The sequence below is a fragment of the Dendropsophus ebraccatus genome, chromosome 2, assembly GCF_027789765.1.
Source record: "Dendropsophus ebraccatus isolate aDenEbr1 chromosome 2, aDenEbr1.pat, whole genome shotgun sequence".
Classification (NCBI taxonomy): domain Eukaryota; kingdom Metazoa; phylum Chordata; class Amphibia; order Anura; family Hylidae; genus Dendropsophus; species Dendropsophus ebraccatus.
This window is the reverse complement of record NC_091455.1, coordinates 213,097,382-213,121,060: the sequence shown is the minus strand read 5'-3', so window position 1 is coordinate 213,121,060 and position 23,679 is coordinate 213,097,382. Positions and strand designations below refer to the sequence as shown.

The 23,679-nt window shown below is 44.3% G+C and overlaps 1 protein-coding gene across 1 annotated transcript in view; it reads right to left on the bottom strand.

Moving 5' to 3' along the window:
* Positions 1-23,679, bottom strand: part of CDK6 (cyclin dependent kinase 6) — a 109,358-nt gene that overhangs the window by 73,199 nt on the left and 12,480 nt on the right. Inside the window, exon 3 of the mRNA XM_069959441.1 lies at positions 5,053-5,188. Within this exon, the coding sequence (XP_069815542.1) occupies positions 5,053-5,188 (136 nt within the window). The remainder of the gene's footprint in view (positions 1-5,052; positions 5,189-23,679) is intronic.

Here is a 23,679-nt window from a genome sequence, read left to right as displayed (position 1 = left end):
GCAAAGCATCATGTGAATGAGCCCCAAATTAATAAACACACAAACCATGCAGGATGAAGTTTTATAGTACTCAGCATATATGTACAAAGAACACACCACAGCAGGGGTCTGTGCCTGCACACGGCTAAGGGCTCTGACCAATATGAGGGGCATTGGACAGCGTTGTATCCCTATAGTGCCCCCTGCAGGTCCACAGCTGCGCCCTCACCCCGCTGCCGCACACACCGTAATCTCACGCTGCCCTTGAATCCAGAACATCGTCTTTCATTGAGTCGTAATGAAAACTTTACCCTCTGAGTACAATGCCATACATTGTGTGCCGGGGTAGTCTGAGGGCAGCGAGCGATACTTCAATGACCGCACTTGGCTGCCATCCCAATTCCGGAAATCTGACATTAAAAACTTGTAATGGAGGCTATCATGCTATCAGGAAACATGAGCAAGGCGGCAGCTGATAAGAATCCTGGCCATCTAATCCCAGGAGGAAGAGAGAAGCAGCCATTACATGGACGGCCTCAACGGCCCGCTCAATGATTTCCTGTATATTAATGTACAACTATACGCCGGGACTTGTGGGAAAACTGCTGCATACTTACCTGTTCCAGTTCCTGGCCTCTTGCTGTCCTCTGCTCTTCTGCCACTGTCATCAGCATCAGCATAGACAGCAGCACTATACTATTTCCTGTGGGATGTTCTCACAATGGTTACAATGATGGAGAACAGAGGACTGCAAGACGCTAAGGAACTAGGACAGGTAAGTATGCAGTCGTGTCCCCTGCAGCCCTGGCAGCTGCATGGATTAATAGTTTATGCTGAAAAAACCCTTTATGATGAATGAATGTTTCAAAAATTCAGTTCCGCTGCTTCACCAAAATTTGGCTTCAAATCGAACTACTGTAGTTTAGTCCACAACAAAACGTCATTAATAGCCTTAAAGGGGTACTCCAGAGAAAAAAAAATGTTTTCTAATCAGCTGGTATTAGAAAGTTATACAGATTTGTAATTGACTTCTATGTAAAAGAAGTCTTACTTGTCTTACTTGTTGATCTCATGTGGACAGGGAACAAGTTATTTTATCTTTGAAAACCCATTTAAGATGGCCGAGGATGGAGAAGCATGTGACCATGCTCCTCCCACAGTGTTCTCCACTGAGCCTGGTCACATGTTCCTTTATATTTGGCCATCTTGGGGACATGATCAGCATTCAGAATACAGAGCAGATTAACTCCTCTATGAACTGCTTTTTCACAACAATTAGTGTACCACAAATCTGATCATTCACACCCGACCATGATGACCAAAAGCGGCATGATACTGCTGCAAAATCAGGATATATACCTGCCCCCCGCCATCTTGGAACATATACATCCAAGACGTAAGTGTCGGGGAGCAGTAGGACTGAGACTCCTTATGCTCTACAGACAAGCCCTTTAAGGTGGCGCCAAACTTCCTGTAACATTCTGGAAAATACAGATGCTGAGATTATTTGGACTTCTAAGCCTTCAAGTGGATGTCCAAAAAAATCTGTGACAGCACCTGCAGTGTTGTGGAGCAGGGGTAGGGGACCATGGCTCTCCAGCTGCTGCAAAACTACAACTCCCATCATGCCTGGACAGCCAAATCTTTATCCCATCCCTGCTGTAGAGTCAGAAATAATTCAAGTGAACAGAACAGAATCCTGTCCCATCTCCCACCCAGACCCCGGCTGTACAGAACGCCGTAACGAGAGACGGAAATGGATGAGACCTCAGAGAACAGACCTCTCCCATTGTGAGGACTAATGGTGGCGGTATAAATCCTGAAGGATATCGCATGACTATATGTAACTGTACCTGGGGAGGAGGTAAAGTGCACAGCTGTCACACAGGACAGGGGAGGGTGCCGGATAACAATTACAGGGATCATTAGCACCAGGAATCGTCCCTGAAATACGAGTTTAAAAACCTGGAAAAATTCTATTTTAAATAATAATAATAATACCGCTATATATGTACAGTATGGAGGATGTACTCAGCTGTAAAATATCAAGTAAAAGTGGCTCTGTACTAGTGTATGAGGTATATGGAGGTACAGTGGCTCTGTAGTAGTGTATGAGGTATATGGAGGTACAGTGGCTCTGTAGTAGTGTATGAGGTATATGGCGGTACGGTGGCTCTGTAGTAGTGTATGAGGTATATGGAGGTACGGTGGCTCTGTAGTAGTGTATGAGGTATATGGAAGTATAGTGGCTCTGTAGTAGTGTATGAGGTATATGGCGGTACGGTGGCTCTGTAGTAGTGTATGAGGTATATGGAGGTATAGTGGCTCTGTAGTAGTGTATGAGGTATATGGCGGTACGGTGGCTCTGTAGTAGTGTATGAGGTATATGGAGGTATAGTGGCTCTGTAGTAGTGTATGAGGTATATGGAGGTATAGTGGCTCTGTAGTAGTGTATGAGGTATATGGCGGTACAGTGGCTCTGTAATAGTGTATGAGGTATATGGAGGTATAGTGGCTCTGTAGTAGTGTATGAGGTATATGGCGGTACGGTGGCTCTGTAGTAGTGTATGAGGTATATGGAGGTATAGTGGCTCTGTAGTAGTGTATGAGGTATATGGCGGTACGGTGGCTCTGTAGTAGTGTATGAGGTATATGGCGGTACGGTGGCTCTGTAGTAGTGTATGAGGTATATGGAGGTACGGTGGCTCTGTAGTAGTGTATGAGGTATATGGAAGTATAGTGGCTCTGTAGTAGTGTTTGAGGTATATGGCGGTACGGTGGCTCTGTAGTAGTGTATGAGGTATATGGAGGTATAGTGGCTCTGTAGTAGTGTATGAGGTATATGGCGGTACGGTGGCTCTGTAGTAGTGTATGAGGTATATGGAGGTATAGTGGCTCTGTAGTAGTGTATGAGGTATATGGAGGTATAGTGGCTCTGTAGTAGTGTATGAGGTATATGGCGGTACAGTGGCTCTGTAATAGTGTATGAGGTATATGGAGGTACGGTGGCTCTGTAATCGTGTATGAGGTATATGGAGGTACGGTGGCTCTGTAATCGTGTATGAGGTATATGGAGGTATAGTGTCTCTGTAATAGTGTATGAGGTATATGGAGGTACAGTGGCTCTGTAGTAGTGTATGAGGTATATGGAGGTACGGTGGCTCTGTAGTAGTGTATGAGGTATATGGAGGTACGGTGGCTCTGTAGTAGTGTATGAGGTATATGGCGGTATGGTCGCTCTGTAGTAGTGTATGAGGTATATGGCGGTACGGTGGCTCTGTAGTAGTGTATGAGGTATATGGCGGTACGGTGGCTCTGTAGTAGTGTATGAGGTATATGGAGGTACAGTGGCTCTGTAGTAGTGTATGAGGTATATGGAGGTACGGTGGCTCTGTAGTAGTGTATGAGGTATATGGAGGTACGGTGGCTCTGTAGTAGTGTATGAGGTATATGGCGGTATGGTCGCTCTGTAGTAGTGTATGAGGTATATGGCGGTACGGTGGCTCTGTAGTAGTGTATGAGGTATGTAGAGGTACAGTGGCTCTGTAATCGTGTATGAGGTATATGGAGGTACGGTGGCTCTGTAGTAGTGTATGAGGTATATGGAGGTATAATGGCTCTGTAGTAGTATATGAGGCCTGTACCTGCACATTATACACATTTCTATGCTGAGAGGTCACATGTCTGACAGCGGTTGAAACCAAACTGTTGTCTGTTTCCAGGGGTAACCAGCAAAATCAGAAAATCATCTCTTGATATGAATGAAAAGATTGGCACAAAGTAACAGTAAAGTATTAAATTCCCTTTCCAGACTTATCAGCAGGTTTCTTACCAGTGAGTGCAGATTACCGCCAACCACTGCCGACCACTCGGATTATGATGATTAAATCTGACATTGTATACACGGCTGCTGCGGCACAATCCCCTGATTCTGTATATAAGAGGCGAGTATAAAGCTACAATAAGCTTTATACATCTCTGGCTCACAGGACGCTCCTGATGTGGAGGGATATTTAGATCTCGGCAGGAAATTTTTTTTATTTAATGCACTGAATATTTTTCCTGGCAAAGAGGAGAAACTTTTAAATCCATTTCTGCCAGCTTGCCCTCCATTGCTGAGATACAGAGTATGGGAGAGTATGAGTATGCCCTGCGCTGGAAAACCTCACCCCAGACACGAAATCTGGGCCTCCTGCTTAGTAGAGACCCTTAAAATAAGATGATCATACTGAATCCTGGTGCCGGGGCAGGCGGTAAGATGCACTGGAGCCGGGCAGCAAGGGGTCACGCTCTCTGCAGCGCCCCACAGGGAAATATTACACTATTACAGTGTCCATTCACATCTATGGGTTATCTGTTTAATGATAGACAAGAGAAGGTCCCCCAAAGCAAGAGACGCTCTTTGTGACTGATCTCTGATCATACCATCCTAAACAGAGGACCTCTTTATATTATCTCTGAGTTCCTTAATAGAGTACAAGAAAATGCATGGACAGAATTGATCCCCCAGAACAGGAGACTCTCTTTGAAGCTGCTCTTTTAAAGTAACTGATGGAAGGTACCACAAGCAGGGGTTGTAGATGGAAAATACAAACTTTCTCCATGGTTTATTTTAGGTGTGAATATAACATAACATACTCACCTACTCCAGATCCCCTGCAGATTTCCACGCAGACCTTCCTGGTCTCTACTTCTTTAAGGCTCAGTATTATTCCAACCTCCCAGGAGCAGCAACCTTGCCCCATTTTAATCACTGATTGGCTGAGCAGGCAGAACACTGAAGAAGTGGAGGCCAGGAGAGAACTGGGAGCAGTGGCGCGGCAACTGTGGCAGACTGGAGAAGGTGAGTATTACATGTTTGTTATTTTGTTTTCCCCTAGACAACCAATACATCAGACCCTGAATTATTGGGACACCTAATAGACTGTTTTTAGGGTTCCTTGAACACAGATATTACAGTGCAGTGGGTTACTTATTATCCTGCCCCAAATGGATTCACATAGAGTTTTCTACTGGAAGCAAACCTTTCTGGAGTATTAGATGGAACAGAGGGCACAAACAAGTCCTCAATACCTTTATTGTTTCATTGGGAACTCCGGGCTCTGGCACTTTATCCAAATACGTTGTCAGATCTTGGTCGACGTGTTCAAAAACCAGTGTAAGCTTTGTCTCCCTGTCTGTCCGAGAAACGGTACATACATCAAATAACCTGCAGAAAAAGAGCAAAGATGGTTAGTAAATAATACAATAATAATAATAGTACAGTAATAGTAGTGTTAGAAGTCACCTAGAAGGCAACTGGCATTTATGTGGTGTCATAAAAGTATGCCAACATTTACCATGGTGTAACCGCGGCGTGCCATTTACTTTACCATGACTACATTTACTTTTTGTTTTGTATGATCTGCTGTGCTGTTAAAGGGACAGTGTCATCAGAAAATGACTGATATTATAAATAATATTTTTATGTTAAACACATTTTTAAAGAATTTTGGGTGACATTTTACGTAATCTTCCTTTTTCCTCTATATATTATATAATAATCCTGATATCTTGCAGTTCTCATTCTCACCACTGGGGCTAAAACTAAGCTGAGATTTCCTGTTGTGTCTGCGGTGATAAGAGGAGGCTGCTGTAAAGTGATCTGTACAGCATTGCAGCGTCATGTGACACCAGTAGATAGAGGAGACAATAGCAGCTCCCTGTGGAATGACCTCTTCACAGGTCACAGAGCGCGCTCAGTAATGTCTCACATTCATCTCATGGGGACAGAGTTTGTCTATTGTCATCTATTTACATGAGTCTTGCTGTAAAGCATGTCACTAAATGCTGTTAAAAACAGCACAGGCAAGATGGCCGCCCCCATAACAATGTACAAAAAGTGAAATAAATAAAAATAAAAAAGTCAGAAAATAGAAACAGATTAGAATAAAAGAACAAGTTTTAGTATCAGACTAATCAGTAACAGAAAATAGGTTATCCAATGAACTTTCTAAAAAATGCGCTGCTATATGACATGAGATAATGGGGCTGTATATGGAGACATATGTGAACCCAGTATCATGCACTCATTTTTCTGTATCCAATGGTACCATGCACCTACCGAAACATGAAAATTTCACGGATCTATTATACATGGTTATATCTAAACTTAGCTTGCCAAATTTCTCTCCCATGACCATTGCTGGTTGATCAAGATCCTTGAAAAAGTTACAGGAGGAACTCGCAGTTCTGCCCATAAAAAATGTAAATTGGAAAAAAAAATTCCTAAAACTGACCGTTTGCGGGTGTGCGGCTGTCCGTTAGTAACCCGCATTAAACATATTTATATAAATCAACACATGGAATGCAGAAGAACTGCCTATAACCTAACACATGCAAATAGTGTGGAACCAGTCAGGTCTCGACAGTGTAGGATAAACACTGGAAAATATTCCCCGCTGTATGATTCCTTTGTGTTGACCTACATTTACTTAAAAATTTTGAAAAACACCTCTTTTTGCCAGGTATTTAGTACACTGGCAAAACTAAAAAACACGCCGGAAAAAAAAAGATCCCCCGCTTTAGACCATGTACATAAATTGTGGCCTCTTTATCCAGGGGGCAATGGGAGTTTACAGTGATGGATAGCGCCTGTAATCCAGGTATTGCATTTGGAAGCACAAGATGTCTTAAATGCGTAACCCAAACTGTATATTTTTAGCAAATAAAATAATCCTTAAACCGGTCTGAATGCATTACTAAAAGTGACCAGATGTGTAGATAATCCTGATGGAGGAGCAATAGTTTTTACTGGAGAATTGAATGGTTGGTTGTTTAGGACCACTGAATGGCCACTTTAAAAGACAACAGACCATCCATGACTGGATCTTCCCTGTATGGGAACATTTGGAGAAACATGGCCGGTCAGATGGATCCAGATCTCTGTGGAGAAACATGGCTGGTCAGATGGATCCAGATCTCTGTGGAGAAACATGGCTGGTCAGATGGATCCAAATCTCTGTAGAGAAACATGGCTGTTCAGATGGATCCAGAACTCTATGGAGAAACACGGCCGGTCAGATGGATCCAGATCTCTGTAGAGAAACACGGCCGGTCAGATGGATCCAGATCTCTATGGAGAAACATGGCCTGACACATGGATCCAGATCTCTGTGGAGAAACATGGCCGGTCAGATGGATCCAAATCTCTGTAGAGAAACATGGCTGGTCAGATGGATCCAGATCTCTGTAGAGAAACATGGCCGATCAGATGGATCCAGAACTCTATGGAGAAACATAGCCGATCAGATGGATCCAGATCTCTGTGGAGAAACATGGCTGGTCAGATGGATTCAAATCTTGGTGGAGAAACTCGGCTTGTCAAATTGATCTTGATCTCTGTAGAGAAACATGTCTACCCATCTATCCCCCCACTCTTCATCCATTCCATACTAGGTTGAACTTGGAGATCTTTTTCTATCATACTAACATGGTTGGTCAGATGGATCCAGATCTCTATGGTGAAACATAGCCGGTCAGATGGATCCAAATCTCTGTAGAAAAACATGGCTGGTCAGAGGGATTCAGATCTCTGTGGAGAAACATGGCCAGTCAGATGGATCCAGATCTCTGTGAACAAACATTGGCAGTCAGATGCATCCATATCTCTGTGGAGAAACATGGCCGGTCAGATGGATCCAGATCTCTTTGGAGAAACATGGCTGGTCAGAGCGATTCAGATCTCTGTGGAGAAACATGGCCGGTCACATGGATCCATATATCTGTGGCGCCATTCTGGCCAGAATTTGGAACAAGCTGCATGAACTGATGAGATGTTGAGGTGTGAACAGGTCAGGCTGGTGGAGCAAGTGTAACAGAGTGGATAATGTTTTCTCGGTGCACCCTGGCTCTTCTGAAACCTATGAATGGACATTTGGATAGTAGCAATTATCTAAACATTGTGGCCAATCATGTTTAGGTCTTCAGGAAAACTGTTTAATCTATAGTAGAAGGAGACTTCTCAGTAGGAAAATACAACCTGGCCGTTAAGTTAGGGTTATCTCCAGAAACATGGAAGTGAGCTTTCCGGTGCAGTCCCCAGTTTTATTCCTATAGATGTCTCTGGGATGAGGTGGAATGGGCTGCATAGAAGTAATCCTGTTCACATTGGCTGATTCTCCTGCACAATAATTTTGTGGAGTCTATACTGCAATGAATTTCAGTGGTTCTGAAGGTCCAGTGGGCTAACTGCTTGGGTTCTGTAACATTTTCCGAACTCTAATGCTTGGCACTTGACTCCCCACGGCTGCAGAAGCGTCGGATTTGGAGAACGTTTCCGAACCTGAACACTTTGTTTCGCCCCAGTCTGCCCCAGCGTTCCGCCCCAGTCACTGACTGGCTAAGTGGCCAGTCCATCAGCTGGGTCGTGACATGTGCAGCAAGCTAGAAATCCAGAAGGCTGGCGGGGTCCCGAGGCTGGTCCTACTGCTCACCGCGGGCACAGAGAGAAGTAAGTTCCTAATCCTACCTAAATCACCCCCTGCCCCTGCCGCCTGCAGGATTTTAAAAATGGCCGGATGGCCCCTTTAAGGTTTTTTTGAGCTATCTTCTCTGGTTGGTGTCATTTATCCCGATACGTAACATAAGTTTTGTTGAATTTGGAAACGTCCTTCTAATAGTTTCTTTAAGGTTACATTCCATCAGGGTCTACTTAGTTTTGACCCAAATATTATTATTGATACATGGAGCCCCCGCTAGCACGGAATGAATGGAGCTATATAAGTCTGCAGCCAGGACAGCATCATTAGGTTTGGAAAAAAAAGTCTCTGAACCGCACAGATCACTTATGTGGAAAAGCAGAAAGTGAATCACACCATTAATTTCATCAGTCATTGGCGACTACGTCAGAGTCACGCTGCGACATCAAAGGACGTGTACAAATGTGAGGATGCATGTAAGCAGTGTTAAGCCTCGGCACCACAAGTAAACAGATAAATGAGAACATTTCTGTTCCAGGGTTTATCCACGTCCATCGTGGAAAACTAAACCAATGCGGGAAACTGCGAGCAGCTATAAAATGAGATTTTCCATTTAATTAAGTCTGAAATTAATTAAAACAATTACAATTATAGATGAATTGTAACACAATAACGTATACATCATGGGGTCACCGCAGCTGTTTCCTATTGATGTTTATGAGGTTAGAGCTACGAGACAAGAGTCCATGTAATCTGGGAGTCATGGTAAAACCATTACCGTGCCAAAACTTTAAAGGGGAACAATCAGCAGGTTGGACAAATCTAAGCTGCTGGTAGCCCCCTATTGTGCACAGGGTGCCGAAGATGAAGGTATGTCTGTCACCTTCATCCTCTGCGCTGCTCCCATTCTGTTAGCTCTGAAATCCTTTGCCCAGTAAACCTCTAGGAGCACTGGGGGAGCGTGCTCCTAGAGGTTTATGTTCCAATATTTATGTTCCAATACTCGCAACCAAGTGGGAATTAAGGGGCTACGTATCAGGGTGGTTTGGTGATCTCCCCACTGGAAGGCACCCCCTTGGCAATAGGCTTCCCTCCCCTGGAGGGATATCTGGCTATTCCCGTGTTTTGAGACTCGTAAATGAGACTCCACGGACCCTTCTTTTGCATATTTAAATTTATAGGGGGCAATGCATCAGTGGAGACTCTTCAGTGAGTACTCCATTCGATATTTTTGTCGCTGGTGTCCCTGAGCTCAGTGATTACTGTGTTTTGTTGGTCTATTTTTCATTGCCCCTGATAGCCAGAATCCTGCTCCACATTGACGAAGGGCAACTACCCCGAAACTATCGTCTGTGGGTGTATGCCTGCCTTGGTAAACCCTTGTCATGTCGCAATACTCGCCACAGAGTTAGTCTATGACGTAAAAGGGGCCACCCTGGTACTTCCCTATTTATGTTCCAATACTCGCAACCGAGTGGGACTTAAGGGGCTACGTATCAGGGTGGTTTGGTGATCTCCCCACTGGAAGGCACCCCCTTGGCAATAGGCTTCCCTCCCCTGGAGGGATATCTGGCTATCCCCGTGTTTTGAGACTCGTAACTGAGACTCCACGGACCCTTCTTTTGCATACTGCTCCCCCCAGCGCCAATCTGGCCCGCCGCAGTCCGCCCCTCCATTGATAATCATTGGGGGGAAGCGGGTCGGTTCTAGGAGTAGCCACACCCCCAGTGCTCCTAACGGCTTACCGGACACAACTAACAGCATGGAATGGCACCCAGGATAAAAGATAAGAGACATACATATCAATGTACAAAAAGTTAAAAAAGTTTAGTAAAAGTAAAGTTTAGTATCTTATTCTAATTGGAAAACTTAGACTAGATAGGATTTTTTGGATTCACTACAGATCCTTTTTAGGTTTTTAGCTCATTTTTGATGCTTTTTATAGTATACCAGGGAATTGTGATATGGGAACTGAAGTTCTGCAACAGCTGAAGGGCCAAAGTTCCCCCATCCCTATTCTACAGGCTATCTATTACTATTTCGCCCTCCTAAAGCAAAAATGGTGCAATTGACAAAACAAGGAGAGGCGTTTAGATAGGTTCGGCTGGCCTTTTCCGTTTTTTTTCCTGGAATATGCCTTTAATGGTGCCCATACCCTTCCCCTTCATGGTATAACCTTGATTTGTATCTGTTCCCATGCCAGATATCTATTTGGGCTATTATAACATTTATTTTGGTCCGCAGAATTTGGGAGCCACCGTCAGAGCGGCTGTGTTTGCTGGCGGCTGGTGTCAGAGTGACCTGAGTCACCGGGGGTTTGTTTGCTGATGCAATTTTGACCCAGAGGTTTGTAAACTTTTCTTTATTCAGTTTTGCTTGTTTTATTGGCCACCGTCTCCTATTTAGCATATCCTGGAACATAGCTGTGTCTGTGTGGAGCTTCCAAAGTTACCGCTTGTACTATGTTTATTTTCTTTTTTTTTTCTTAAAGGGATTCTCCAGAATAGAAATGGTAAGGTTTCCAGAAAGAAAAAACAAGCTGGAGCTACTTCCTTATGTAAAATTCTCTCATTCTTTACACATATCTAATTCATAAGGATATTTAGGGCTTGGGATGCATCCATAGGGGCAACGGACATATATTGCACTTTTTCATCAAATTTTGAAAATTTTACACATATATAGGTAAAGGAGGGGGATGCGGCTGCAGGTTCGGCTGGTAGAATGTGCTCTGTGCTACGTGATGGAAACAAACTCCCAATACAGGGAATGAGAAGAAAATTAATCAGCTGCGCACTTCTCTCCCTGCTCGGCTCAAAACTTTTAACATGTCTCTACAAAATCAAAAGTGACAGGTACCATTTAAAGGGAAACTATCAGCAGGTTAGAAGCATCAAACCTCATATGTTCCCTACAATGCATGGGGCAATTTATTAGTTATGTAAATGTAGGGGTCTGGTGCACTGGGGGCGGGACTATCATCCACCCTGGCCCTCCCACCCCTTCTTATGAATATTCATCCGGTGCTCTGCAGTGATAAGTGGTGGAATGACGTTATTGCAGAGCACCACCCCAATATTCATAAGAAGGTGGTAGCCCCGCCCTCAGTGCACCAAACCGCCTCATTTACATATCAAATCAACTGCAAAGTGTAACGTCTGGAGTCGTGGATCCACTGGACCGTCACCAGCGATGGTGTAAGCTGCACCAGGGAGCGGAGTCTAAGGGGCCACTGGTCTCCACCAGTGCCCACCGCAAGGCGGGATGGACTTGCGGCGGCATGCGACCCCCAGGTCACATCCCCTGGCTTGGCTTGCTAGTGGCAGCAGACGAGGTGTAGCAGGCAAAGTAGGCAAGCAGGCAGGCAGCTGAATTCACGGTAGTACCGGGGTAGCAGTCACAAGCGTAAACCACAGACGGGCAGGAACCAGGGGCAGAAACCACGGGCAGGAACAACAGGCAGGAACAACGGAGAGCTGGGACCACACACTATGGAAGCAAGCAAAGTCTCCAACAAAGCAAGGGCAGGACAGGTGCAGGAATTTATAGTGTGGAGGTGTTTGGTGCATTAACCAATTAGGAACGTACTGTCCCTTTAAATTGTAGCAGTACGCAAGAGCGAGGATGGGAGGAGACAGCGAGGGAGGAGGGAGCAGGAGGAGGACGAGCCCGACGGGAGGTGAGTGCAGGGCTGGGGCCAAAAGCGAGTCCCCGCGCCAAGGCAAAAAGTAAGAAACGTACCGTCCTCCTCAGCTCCCCGTGCGCTATAGGGAAGGTTTGACACCTCTAGTTTCCCTTTAATCCCTTAACACAACAGATATAAGCTAAAAAACGTTAAAATAATTTTTGTTTTTAATAAAAACTGTAAAAAAAATTCTATACTTCATCCTTATTTTCTGGAGAAGTGGTGTTCAAGAGTCCTCAAAGAAACGAAACTCCAATTTTTCAATGAATCTGCTATAAATCAGCATGGTCTTACGGCCTGGAAGATGCGACTTTCCAGCTGTGGTGAAACTACAAATCCCACTACACCAGGAAGCTATTTTTTATATTTAAAAAATTTTGTAAAAAAAGGGATCTGTGCCTTTAAGCATCCAGCTATGTCCCCCTTAGTGCTCCTCCGCGTAATGTCATGGCAAACAGTACATTCCCGACTACTTCTGCCAAGTGAAAATGAGAACGCTTTTAGTCCACAAATGATTGAGGTGGTTTTCCCTAATCAAATTAAAGCCGCCAAATGTTCTTTTCAAAGGTAACTGTCTACTCGGCAGCTGTATGCAAACGACCACATCAAATGTGGACCGAAAAAAACATACAGCCATAGACTTCTGTCCCTGCACCGCTTTACTCGCTCCTCGGAGACAAAAGACGCTTTACAGCTAATAATTACATTCTGGGGGGAACCGAGCAGGCGTGCTTAACTCTTCACTCGCTGGAAAGTTCTGCAAAATACAGATAAGTGGGAGAATTTTCCGCTATATAGTTGCTCATCGCGACATTACTAAGACTACACTGTGTAACCCTTGAGAGGGGGGGGGGGAAAGGCGATTCGGCCGATTATCGCTCCAAGGAATAGGCCCCTTAGGGTACTATTAGAAGGGACGATGGAAGCCCGATAATAAATGTAAACGAGCGCCAATCTGCTAGATCGGCGCTCGCTTACTGGGCCTATTACACGGCCCAATAATAATCGTTCAACAAGGGCTGCAGGGACATTGTTACCGATATTACCCAGTGATTGGCTGAGCGGCCTGTCAGCTCAGACAGGCCGCTCTGGAAACTGGAGCGCGCGGGACCCGGGGAGAAGCAGAGCGCAAGAGGAGCCCTGCAGCCTGGACAGGTAATGTATTCTTCTTTGCTAATCGTCAGCGCCCGCCGCGCACCGCTATTACACGTAGCAATGTGTGGTCGGCGCCCGACAATTATAGGTCAGAACCTATATCAACGATCAGCCAATGACAACGATCATCGGCTGATCATTGTCTTTATTACACGTAACGATAATTGGCCGGACAGGGCTGATTTGGCCGATTAGAGAACCAAAGGCCATTGGATGACTGGCTGGTTTTGCTGGTTTCAGCACCAGTGGGAGACCCTCTTTGTAACCGGTCTCTGTGTCACCTCTCTGATAAAGGTTTTCTCTATAAACCCAGAATTCCCTAATAAGATCCTCATAAATCAGCCGAACCTTCTAACATGCTCGTTTTTTGATAATTCATGAAGTAGCTTTCTCGACACGCCATAAACTCCTTTACTTTTCTGGATTCTACAGTTTTCTAATGGTCATTTTACACGGAGCGATCACGTTCGATTTTTTGCGCTAACAATCGCATTTGAGAGATAATCGGCTCGTGTAAACTTGGTCTTTCAACATGTTCTCAAATCATCGCTGGTCGTTCGCTGAAAATTTGCAGATCGCTTTGTGTAAACAGTCTTTCACAGATTCACCCTATGGGTGAGATGGGCTTAAGCGATCTTAAAACGATTTTTTCAAACATCTAAATGATTTTTTTTTCTAATTTGTATAGCGCACACAGATTTCGCAGCGCTTCACCTATCTGTATGTTTTTTTTTCTTGGGTGTGGGAGGAAACCGGAATACCCGTTTGTCTAAACGCTTGTCACCGTTTGTCACCAACCACACGCACACACCTGCCTGTTAGGCAGCAGCGCCACCAGCAGTCTCTTAAGGGAACTGCTTCTAGCTGAGTGGAAGGTTCCAGTGAGGGGCAGGGCTATGTTAATTAGCTATCCATGGAAACCGGGCTATGACAGGAAAAGGCCGTTAGTTGTTGGCTAGCCACTGTGGGGATGGGGTCACAGAAGCCGCTCATGTAATCAGAATTATTAAAGGAAAGATCAAGTAGGATAAACTGAGAGCCTGGACTTGTGGTTGGTTAATAATAGGGATTGAAGGAGTCCCCAGCTAAGCATCCACACCACTACCCAGGGAGAATTCATTGTAGTCCTCTAAGTCTATTTCTAGGCTTCAGGCTTTAGGCCCGGCCTAGATATCCAGTAAAGCCCAAGTCTCACTGCATAGTGTATCTCTTAGCTGGCAGACATCTTAGTGACCTCCATCACACACTGTGAGGTAACCCATCCGAGGCTGTCAGCCATAACATCTCTATGACAGGACTGTACTGTGTAATCGTGACAGCTCCAGCAGATTTCAGTAAAGTTTTCATTTTTCTCGAGTACTACTACGCTTATCGTCGCCTGGTTTTCTTAACCTGCATCTCACCAACACCAAAAGCGTCCCCATTATAACCAGACAATAGTATCAGGGAAGCATGTGGAAGTGGATTGTTAACTAAGATGACCGTTCGAGAAAGGTGGTTTGTAGAGATAAGTGCAACAGGAGCACGCTCGAGTCTGATCGTTCGGCATCTGACTCCCGAAGAAGTTGGATGCATCCCTAGGGAGTCTGGTAGATATAGCCATAGGCCATAGGCTGTATTTATGTTTTTTCCAACTTCTACAGCCATTAAGGCCCTATTCCATGAACGATTATCGGCTGTATGCGGCCGATAATCGTCCCATGGGTTAGGAGGCAACGATCAGCCGTCATAATTCATGTCGGCTGATCGTTGAAGTCGTTTGTCTTTAAACAAGTTGAAAGACAAACGACTTATATAGTAGAAGTGGCAGCAGACCGCCGCTATATCCCATGGGCTGCCCGGACGACCGACCCCTGCCCCCGCAGCTACCCGCGGCTCTCCCCGGACTCACGCGCTCGCTTTTGCTGCCGGGTGGAATAGCAGCAGCAGCGAGCGGGGTATGAGGAGCAAACAAGCGCTCACAGCCGGCCCATGGAATATGGCCTTCAGAAGTCAAATGCTGAACAGCCTCAAGTTGTGTGCTCCAGTTATTCCTATCTCTAGTGGTTTTGCCCTCACTGATCTGATATGTACGGAGGTATCAGCACAATGACTAGACTGTTGGATTTCAGTATGCCTGATCCTTCTGTTTTCTCAATAAATCTGCCATTACAGGTGTCTGCGGATTACTCCCCCACGTCGGAGGGTCAGTAGAAATAGTTAGACTTAACAGACGGATATACACCTAAAATGAGTATAAAAGTATAACAGATGCGAATGTGATGACCGATGCGCGGTCGATATCCCCGCGGACTGAGTATTCTGACTCCCAGGCGTGAATGACAATTTATTAAACAGCTCTCGCCTCAACAGGCCAGATATCAATATTACATATGTGGGACAGATAGATTCAGCAGATAACTATGGACGACTAAGATCCTAAATCCCGGAAAAATAAAAGACGGGAACAGAAAGTGAATTTTCTGGATCATGGAAGAAAAATTTATGAGGGAATGAGGAATTAGCTGTTGTCTGGGAATGGAAAGAAACGAATAACTATAAGATGCTATATGGAAAACTCTCTGAGACGGGACTTTACAGACGGACCTCGGTGTACTATCAGTGAGGACCAAGCAGGATATAGATCCTGTATACAATGCCAACTTAAAGGAACTGTCCATGAGGACAATCTATGACTAGAAAGATCTACTGACATTGAAGTAACCTGTTCAGTTTCCCTGCAGCATCACCACAGGATAATTGAAGCATCACACTAAAATCAATGAGTTGTGTGTGTGTAATGTAGGACAGGACAGGTCCTCCAGGGGGAGAGACGCTCTTTGTAACCACTTTTAACTATGGTCAAGAAATAAGTATCTTGAACAACACTACGGACTACAGTGAAATAATATACCTTTGTGTCTAGAGGTTTATTTAGTGTATTATGCTTCACAGCTGTATTCACAATTCAGCTGTTTGCTCGCAGATAGACATACAGGGGGAGATTTATCAAACATGGTGTAAAGTGAAACTGGCTCAGTCGCCCCTAGCAACCAATCAGATTCCACCTTTCATTTTCCAAAGAGTCTGTGAGGAATGAAAGGTGGAATCTGATTGGTTGCTAGGGGCAACTGAGCCAGTCTCGCTTTACACCATATTAGATAAATGTCTATAACAGTATACTAAGGCCCATTTATCAAGGCTAAACATGGTCCTCTGTGTGCCCTACTGATCTCTTTAATTAAAAATGTCCAGCAAAGATCAGCTGATCACCACAGATCGACCCTTGAAAAGTGCTTATTATTCCTACAGCAGCCACTACAGGTGACATGAAGTATTACATGTAGCCATACAAATGAATGAAATACATGGAACTACTATGGAGGACACGTGGTCACATGCCGGATCAGCGCGTCATTGCTCCTAAAAAGTGACGGCCTTCTAGTACATTACCTGCCGCCGAAGACGTGACATCACTGAGAAGGTTATGTCCTCCAGCATCAGGCGTCTGTCATACGTTATTCTCCTCCGCCCTTTGGTTTTACATTGACTTTAAGATAAGTGATTAATTTCATACAAAAAAAAAACAATTCTATGTGACAAGTGTGATCTATGTCTACAGCCGCCAGAAGGTGACGCGCTTTTCATACGGCTTCCTGCTTCCGTCATATCGACCCTAGCACTCCTGCAGATGTGTGTAATGCTGCGGACGCTGACATACCGAGACACATCTATCCTAAAATCTGAGTCACTCTGACACGGGGAAAACACGGCCGAAAACCCCTCGATGGCTGAAAGTAATTCCCTGTATGTGACTAATACACATTATAATATGTTATAAGAAACTAATGACTAGGCTCAATCTATATGAAACGGTCACACAGCAGTGGGGATGGGGATAGACAGCCCCTCCACACACTGTGGATTTTATAGTAGATTTTTTTAAAGGGATAGTTTACCAAATATTTTTTTTCTTTCAAATCAACTGGTGCCAGAAAGTGCCTGAGATTTGTAATTTACGTCTACTAAAAAATATTGTCTTCCAGTACTTATCAGCTGCTGTATGTCCAGCAGGAAGTGGTGTATTCTCTCCAGTCTGGACAGCAGGAGAGGTTTTCTATGGGGATTTGCTACTGCTCTGGACAGTTTCTGACATGGACAGAGGTGGCAGCAGAGAGCACTGTGTCAGACTGGAAAGAAAACACCACTTCCCGCAGGACATACAGCAGCTGATAAGTACTGGGAGACTGGAGATTTTCTAATAGAAGTAAATTACCAATCTCTGGCACTTGCTGGCACCAGTTGATTTGAAAGAAAAAAATGTAATAAACCATCCCTTTATATTGTTTTGTTCTTCACCAAATGTCGGCATACAAACGTCATAAAGGTGAGTCCTCTTCTTGGGCACAAAGCCATATATCTGCAAGGTATTTGGTTGCAGCTGCCCAGGGTAGGCTCCGGCAAGCAGATGCCGGATGAACGGTGCGGAGGGCAGCCGGTGCTGGAGCAAGAGCACCGGCGTTCCCGAGGAGGCTTCCAGGAGCTGGGGCAGGCAGGAGGAGCTCTTTCCCGCAGCTGTGAGAAGCAAGAGAAGCAGGGCAAGTTAAAACAGCTCCTGCCTCTCTCTCTGCCTCTGCAGGGAACACCCGTTTAGAGCAGGGATTCCTATCATTATGAGGGGAATCCCTGCTCCTGTAACCTTGGTGTTTCCAAACTGCTGACAGCTATCTCCCCGTTTAGTTCAGTTAACAAAGTGTTGGAACACCAAGGTATTACTGTAGATATATATATATATATATATATATATATATAATGTATTGTCTATATTTTTTTTTTGTACTTGATAGATCCAGATACTCAAACATGTTATTTTTTTCCTGATTGTGTTTTTTTTTTCTTTTGATTTTGTGTACCTTAATATGGGGGCCACCATCTTTCCTTAACTTTGACAGCATTTAGCAATGTCAAATCTTTTTTTTTTAAATCTTTTAAAAATGTATTTTTAAATTATTGATTTAAACAATCGATTATTTTCCGATGACGCGTTCCCTTTAACAACCCAGGAAACTTGTTTCTGGGTTTTTCATTTTCTTCCTCCTTTTCTATTTTTAAGACAATTACGATACCTAACTTATATTGTTTTGGACATTTTTTTTATGTCCACTATATAAAAAAAAATAAAAAATAAACCTAAAGGAAAAAAAAAACTTTGAATCACCATATTTTATAAATTCTATGCATTTTCTATTTTTACCATTTTAGCTTAGAGTTTTTTTAATCGCTTTTTATTCAATTGTTCTGGGATGTGACTGAAATTCAGCAGTTTTTTTTATTTCAGTTTTTTTTATAAGGTTTCCATTATATTACATCTGTCGAGGTGTGCTGGGAGTTGTAGTGTTATAGTCGCTGTCGAGCAGGTTCCAGACTACAGGTCTATATAACAGATCACTAAGCTACACTTTTTCTATATCAAAACAGAAACTGTTCAGCTGCCCCTTTAAATATTTCCCATCATGCACTGTGTCAGGGTCCGTTCCATCTACGAGACACTAGGCAACTACACCTATCCCCACCAGACCTCGCAAATAAAAACACATCTGGTTCTGAATTAAAACACATGTCTGCACAGTCAGCGCCTCGCAAATCTCCACCGGCCGACACGGAGGGCGAGGAAAACGGACGGTAATTACAGCCGATTAACGAGACTGTCACTTACACCGTAATTCTATGTGTAGAAATGTAAACCTGTGTCTCACACTAAACAATATCATTCCCATAAATCTCTTCAAGGGACTGATCCATAATCACAATTAAGGTATAGGACGGCTGAACCAAAAGAGTACCTGTCACTTTAAAAAAGTTTTGGTCTGGATGCCAAACAATAGAATTGATTGAGCAGGGAGAAGCACTCGGCTGAGCACTTCTCTTCCAACTCTCTGTGCCTGCAACCAAGCCAGTCCCATCGGTAAATGCGGGTCTATGGACACATTCGCGGCTTCCTGCACATACAACAACCGAGTCCACATGATGTAAACAGTAGGACTTACAATGTTGATTATATAAAATGAAAAGTTTTTTTCTGTACTTCCCCTTTAAGGGAAAAAAAAAAGTGTAAAAACAGTAATTCATAGAAAGGGGATTCCCAATGTGTCAACCTCAGAGGGGTGTCTTATTGAACTGGAAACTGGCTTCAAGAACTGGAAAACTGTATTAATCAGCCGCTATTGCAGGCACCTTAAAGGGTAACAGTAATAAAGAATAAACTTTTGACGTGTCACACAAACGTGTCTTAAAGGGGAACTACCAGCAGGTTAGACAATTGTAACCTGCTCATATGTCGCTATTGCACAGGAGACGCTGAGGAGGAAAGGATGTCTCTTACCTTCCTCCTTGGTGCTGTTGCGGTGCAGTTAGCCATGTTACCTCCTTTAAAGGGGTACTCCACTCAGACATAACTTTAATAATTTGCTGCCCATGGTGAGACTAACAATTCCTTCCATACTTGTTATTATCTATTCAGGCTCCATCCCCCAGTTCTCAGCTGCTGCTTTCTGCTGAAGACACAATAATCTCTGTGTGAGCTTTTCTCTCTGTCTCCCCCTCCTCCCCCCTCCCTTCTGAGATGGCTGATGTAAACAAGTCCCTGACAGGCTGTATCTGTATCATTGTAGCTTCTTTGTAATGCTGGGTAAGTGTTGCAGATACAGCCAGCCAGGGACTTGTTTACATGAGCCGTCTCAAAAGGGAGGGGGGGGGGGGGAGACAAAGAGAAAAGCTCACACACTGATTTTTGTGACTTCAGCAGAAAGCAGCAGATGAGAACTGGGGGAAGGACACTGAATAGATAATAACAAGTATGGAAGGAATTGTTAGTCTCACCATGGGCAGCAATATATGAGAAGTTATGTAAGTTAAGTTATGAGTGGAGTACCCCTTTAACTATGAATCTGAGCTCCCACAATACAATTCAGAATTTTACTTTAGACATCCAATGTGAACTGTTCCAGACCGCCATCAAACGCAGCTGTGGAAAGTGAAAGCTGAAGGTTTATTGATGATGTCACCGCTGAGAGCTATATTGTGCGCTCTGCTACCTCTCTATCTTCCTGTGCTGGCCCTATGACAAGGCTGCCTGTCCATGCATGTCAGGGGCCCGGCTATTTGTGTGTCGTCCATGGCAATGGACTGAAGCCGAGCAAAACAAATGAGAGATTTCTATAGAGAGATTTCACTGATAGCGACGTAACAACCGAACAACAAGCAGAGAGGGATGAGACCGAGGCGACGGACGGCAGAACAGATGACTCAACGCACAAGACTCTGACTGATCAAATAAACCAATGGTGACCAACACGCCGCTTTACAGCTGCTGCAAAACTACAACTCCCAGCATGTCCTGACAGGAATAATCCAGGAATAAGGAGGTGCTGAGCTTACATAGAAACAGCGTTCCCTGTTAGGAAGCCTAGCTGATAGAATAAACAGGGGACAAGGAACATTTTAGGGCGGTCACAGCAGTCGTCACTTATCAGAAAAGCTGGTTTCAGAAACTTCTATTTAAAAATCTCAAGGGTGACCATACTTATCAGCTGCTGTGTGTCCTGCAGGAAGTGGTGTATTCTCTCCTGTCTGACAGTGCTCTCTGCTGCCACCTCTGTCCATGTCAGGAACTGTCTAGAGCAGGAGAGGTTTTCTATGGAGATTTGCTGCTGCTCTGGACAGTTCCTGACATTGACAGAGGTGGCAGCAGAGAGCACTGTGTCAGACTGGAGAGAATACACCACTTCCTGCAGGACACACAGCAGCTGATAAGTATAGGAAGACTTGAGATTTTTAAATAGAAGCAAGTGTATCTATCCCTTTACACATGTGTCGGGTAAAAAAGGAGTCTGATTAAAACTTTCTCCCCTCTTCATACACATCTGGCCAGGCTAAGTGTGCCAAGCCAAGTGAATGAAAATGAGCTGTAATGCCAAACACGGCCACTAGTATAAGAATGGCGCTGTGCACAGTAAATACTGAAGGAGACCCACATGACCAAGAAGGTATAATATATATAAAACTGTATGGCATACATAAAGTATTCTGCAAAACTGCATAACATTTCCTTATACATAAGACAACACTTATTTGCTGCAGCCGGAGCTCCCCTTTAATGGTGTGTTCACACCTACAGGATCTGCAGCTGATTTTCAGCAGCCGACTTCATTTAAATAACTGAACACAGCATCAAATCTGCTGCAGATCCTGTAGGTGTGAACGCACCCTAACACAGCATACGGCCAGGTTAGCAATGGAGCGCAATGTGCATAGAAAGCCAATCTTTTGCAGAAATGAAATCCACACTGAATATTGCTTCCTACTTCTGATTGGCGGCGGCGGTGGCGGCTTCTTCCTACCGTGCACCGAGATAGAGGAACTACGGATGTTCTGCATAATAAAGGAGACGCCGCGCGCAGGGAGGGTTATTACCGAACATTATAACGTGGAAGGAATGACTTCATTACATTACATTACTCATTCTTATTTCATTTCTTTACCTTTGGCTCTCCAGGCATGATGGGAATTGTAGTTTTGCAGCAGCTGGAGGGCCGCAGGTTCCCCAACCAGTGATAAAATACAGAATAGTTCCCATCTTTTCATTAGGAGACAAGAAAAACAGGAAATAAAAATTATTTAAAGGGGTTGTTCACTAAAACAGATTTTCTTTCAAATCAACTAGTGCCAGAGATCTGTACTTTACTTCTATTTAAAAATCTCCAGTCTTCCAGTATTTATCAGCTGCTGTATGTCCTGCAGGAAGTGGTGTATTCTCTCCAGTCTGACACAGTGCTCTCTGCTGCCACCTCTGTCCATGTCAGGAACTGTCCAGAGCAGCAGCAAATCCCCATAGAAAACCTCTTCTGCTCTGGACAGTTCCTGACATGGACAGAAGAGGCAGCAGTGAGCACTGTGTCAGACTGTGGAGAATACACCACGTCCTGCAGGACAAACAGCAGCTGATAGGTACTGGAACTGGCGATTTTTTAATAGAAGTGAATAACAAATCTGTATAACTTTCTGACACCAGTTGATTTGAAATTTTTTTGCTGGAGTACCCCTTTAAAAAGGACAGCATTCAGCAGGCAACCCCCGCTGCTGTAGGCACTGCCATGTCCGGACCATTATAAGCTGGTATATACACATACAGCCGGGTATAATCTGCAGCTTCAGCAGGGAGCGTTTAGCCTCGGCACAATGGATTAGAGGGCCGGGATCGGCCACCCAGGGATGTTGTCTGTGAGGTTTTTAGCCATCCTGTAATATTCTGGTGAGGGTCCCGGGCACACAGCTTCCTGCGCTCCACGCTTTTCGGGGCACACATGTTCCTCATCTTATGGTTAGGCAGCTTATTATTTTCCATACGTTCGCCATTTCCCAGACTTCCCTGTGACTCGGAGAAGACTATAAGGAATGCTGTGTGGGTGATAAAACAGATGACTGTAATAAATTGTATGGCGTGTAAATGTGCTCCGTAAATGGGGGGCTAGCTCTTCTTATTCACTTATTCCAGATACTTCACTGTGCAAACAGGACGTAGATAAGAGATAATGGCCGACGGAAAAAGGTGACTTCAACGGACAACACCTCTAACACCAGGGTACTCAACCGCTGCTCAAGGGGGTATACACCACGTCTATAGCGGGTACATATACTGCTTTTATACAGGGGTGTTAACATGCAGAACAATGTGTGATCGTACGCGTCACCATGTGCGCAGGGAAAACGTCCACCATAGACGCCCAACATAGCCAAATCACCATTTTATTAGTCTCTCTATAAGAAGCTCCTCCTCCTCCGCCCTCATTACCTGGATTACCTGCACCTGTTTCATCTCTTTACCTGTATAATAATCACCTGTCCACATACTCATCACACTCCAACCTCTTCACCATGGCCAAGATCAGAGAGCTGTCTAAGCACACCAGGGGCAACATTGTAGACCTGCACAAGGCTGGGATGGGCTACAGGACAATAGGCAAACAGCTGGGTCTTATAGATTACCATTAGTAACACACTAAACTGTAATACCATAAAATCCTACAGGGCACACAAGGTCCTTTTAAGTTTCATGTGATAAGATGAGACCAAAATACAACTTTTTAGTATCAGTGCTGCTGGAATTTTCCAAACAAAAGTGGATGGATGGATTATTGATATATTTATGTAACGGTTTGGCAGCACTTTTGCCTCCAGTTCATCCACCTGTTATTTCCCATATAACCCCTAATAACTAACTGACCATTTCCTAATATTCTATAGGCGGGCAGGATCTGATCTGGACGCTTTTCTGTTTCTGGATATAAATTATTCACTGACAGCAAGCAGAAGCCTTGGGAATTGTAAGGAGGTAGATACATAATTTACATAAAATCCCTAAAG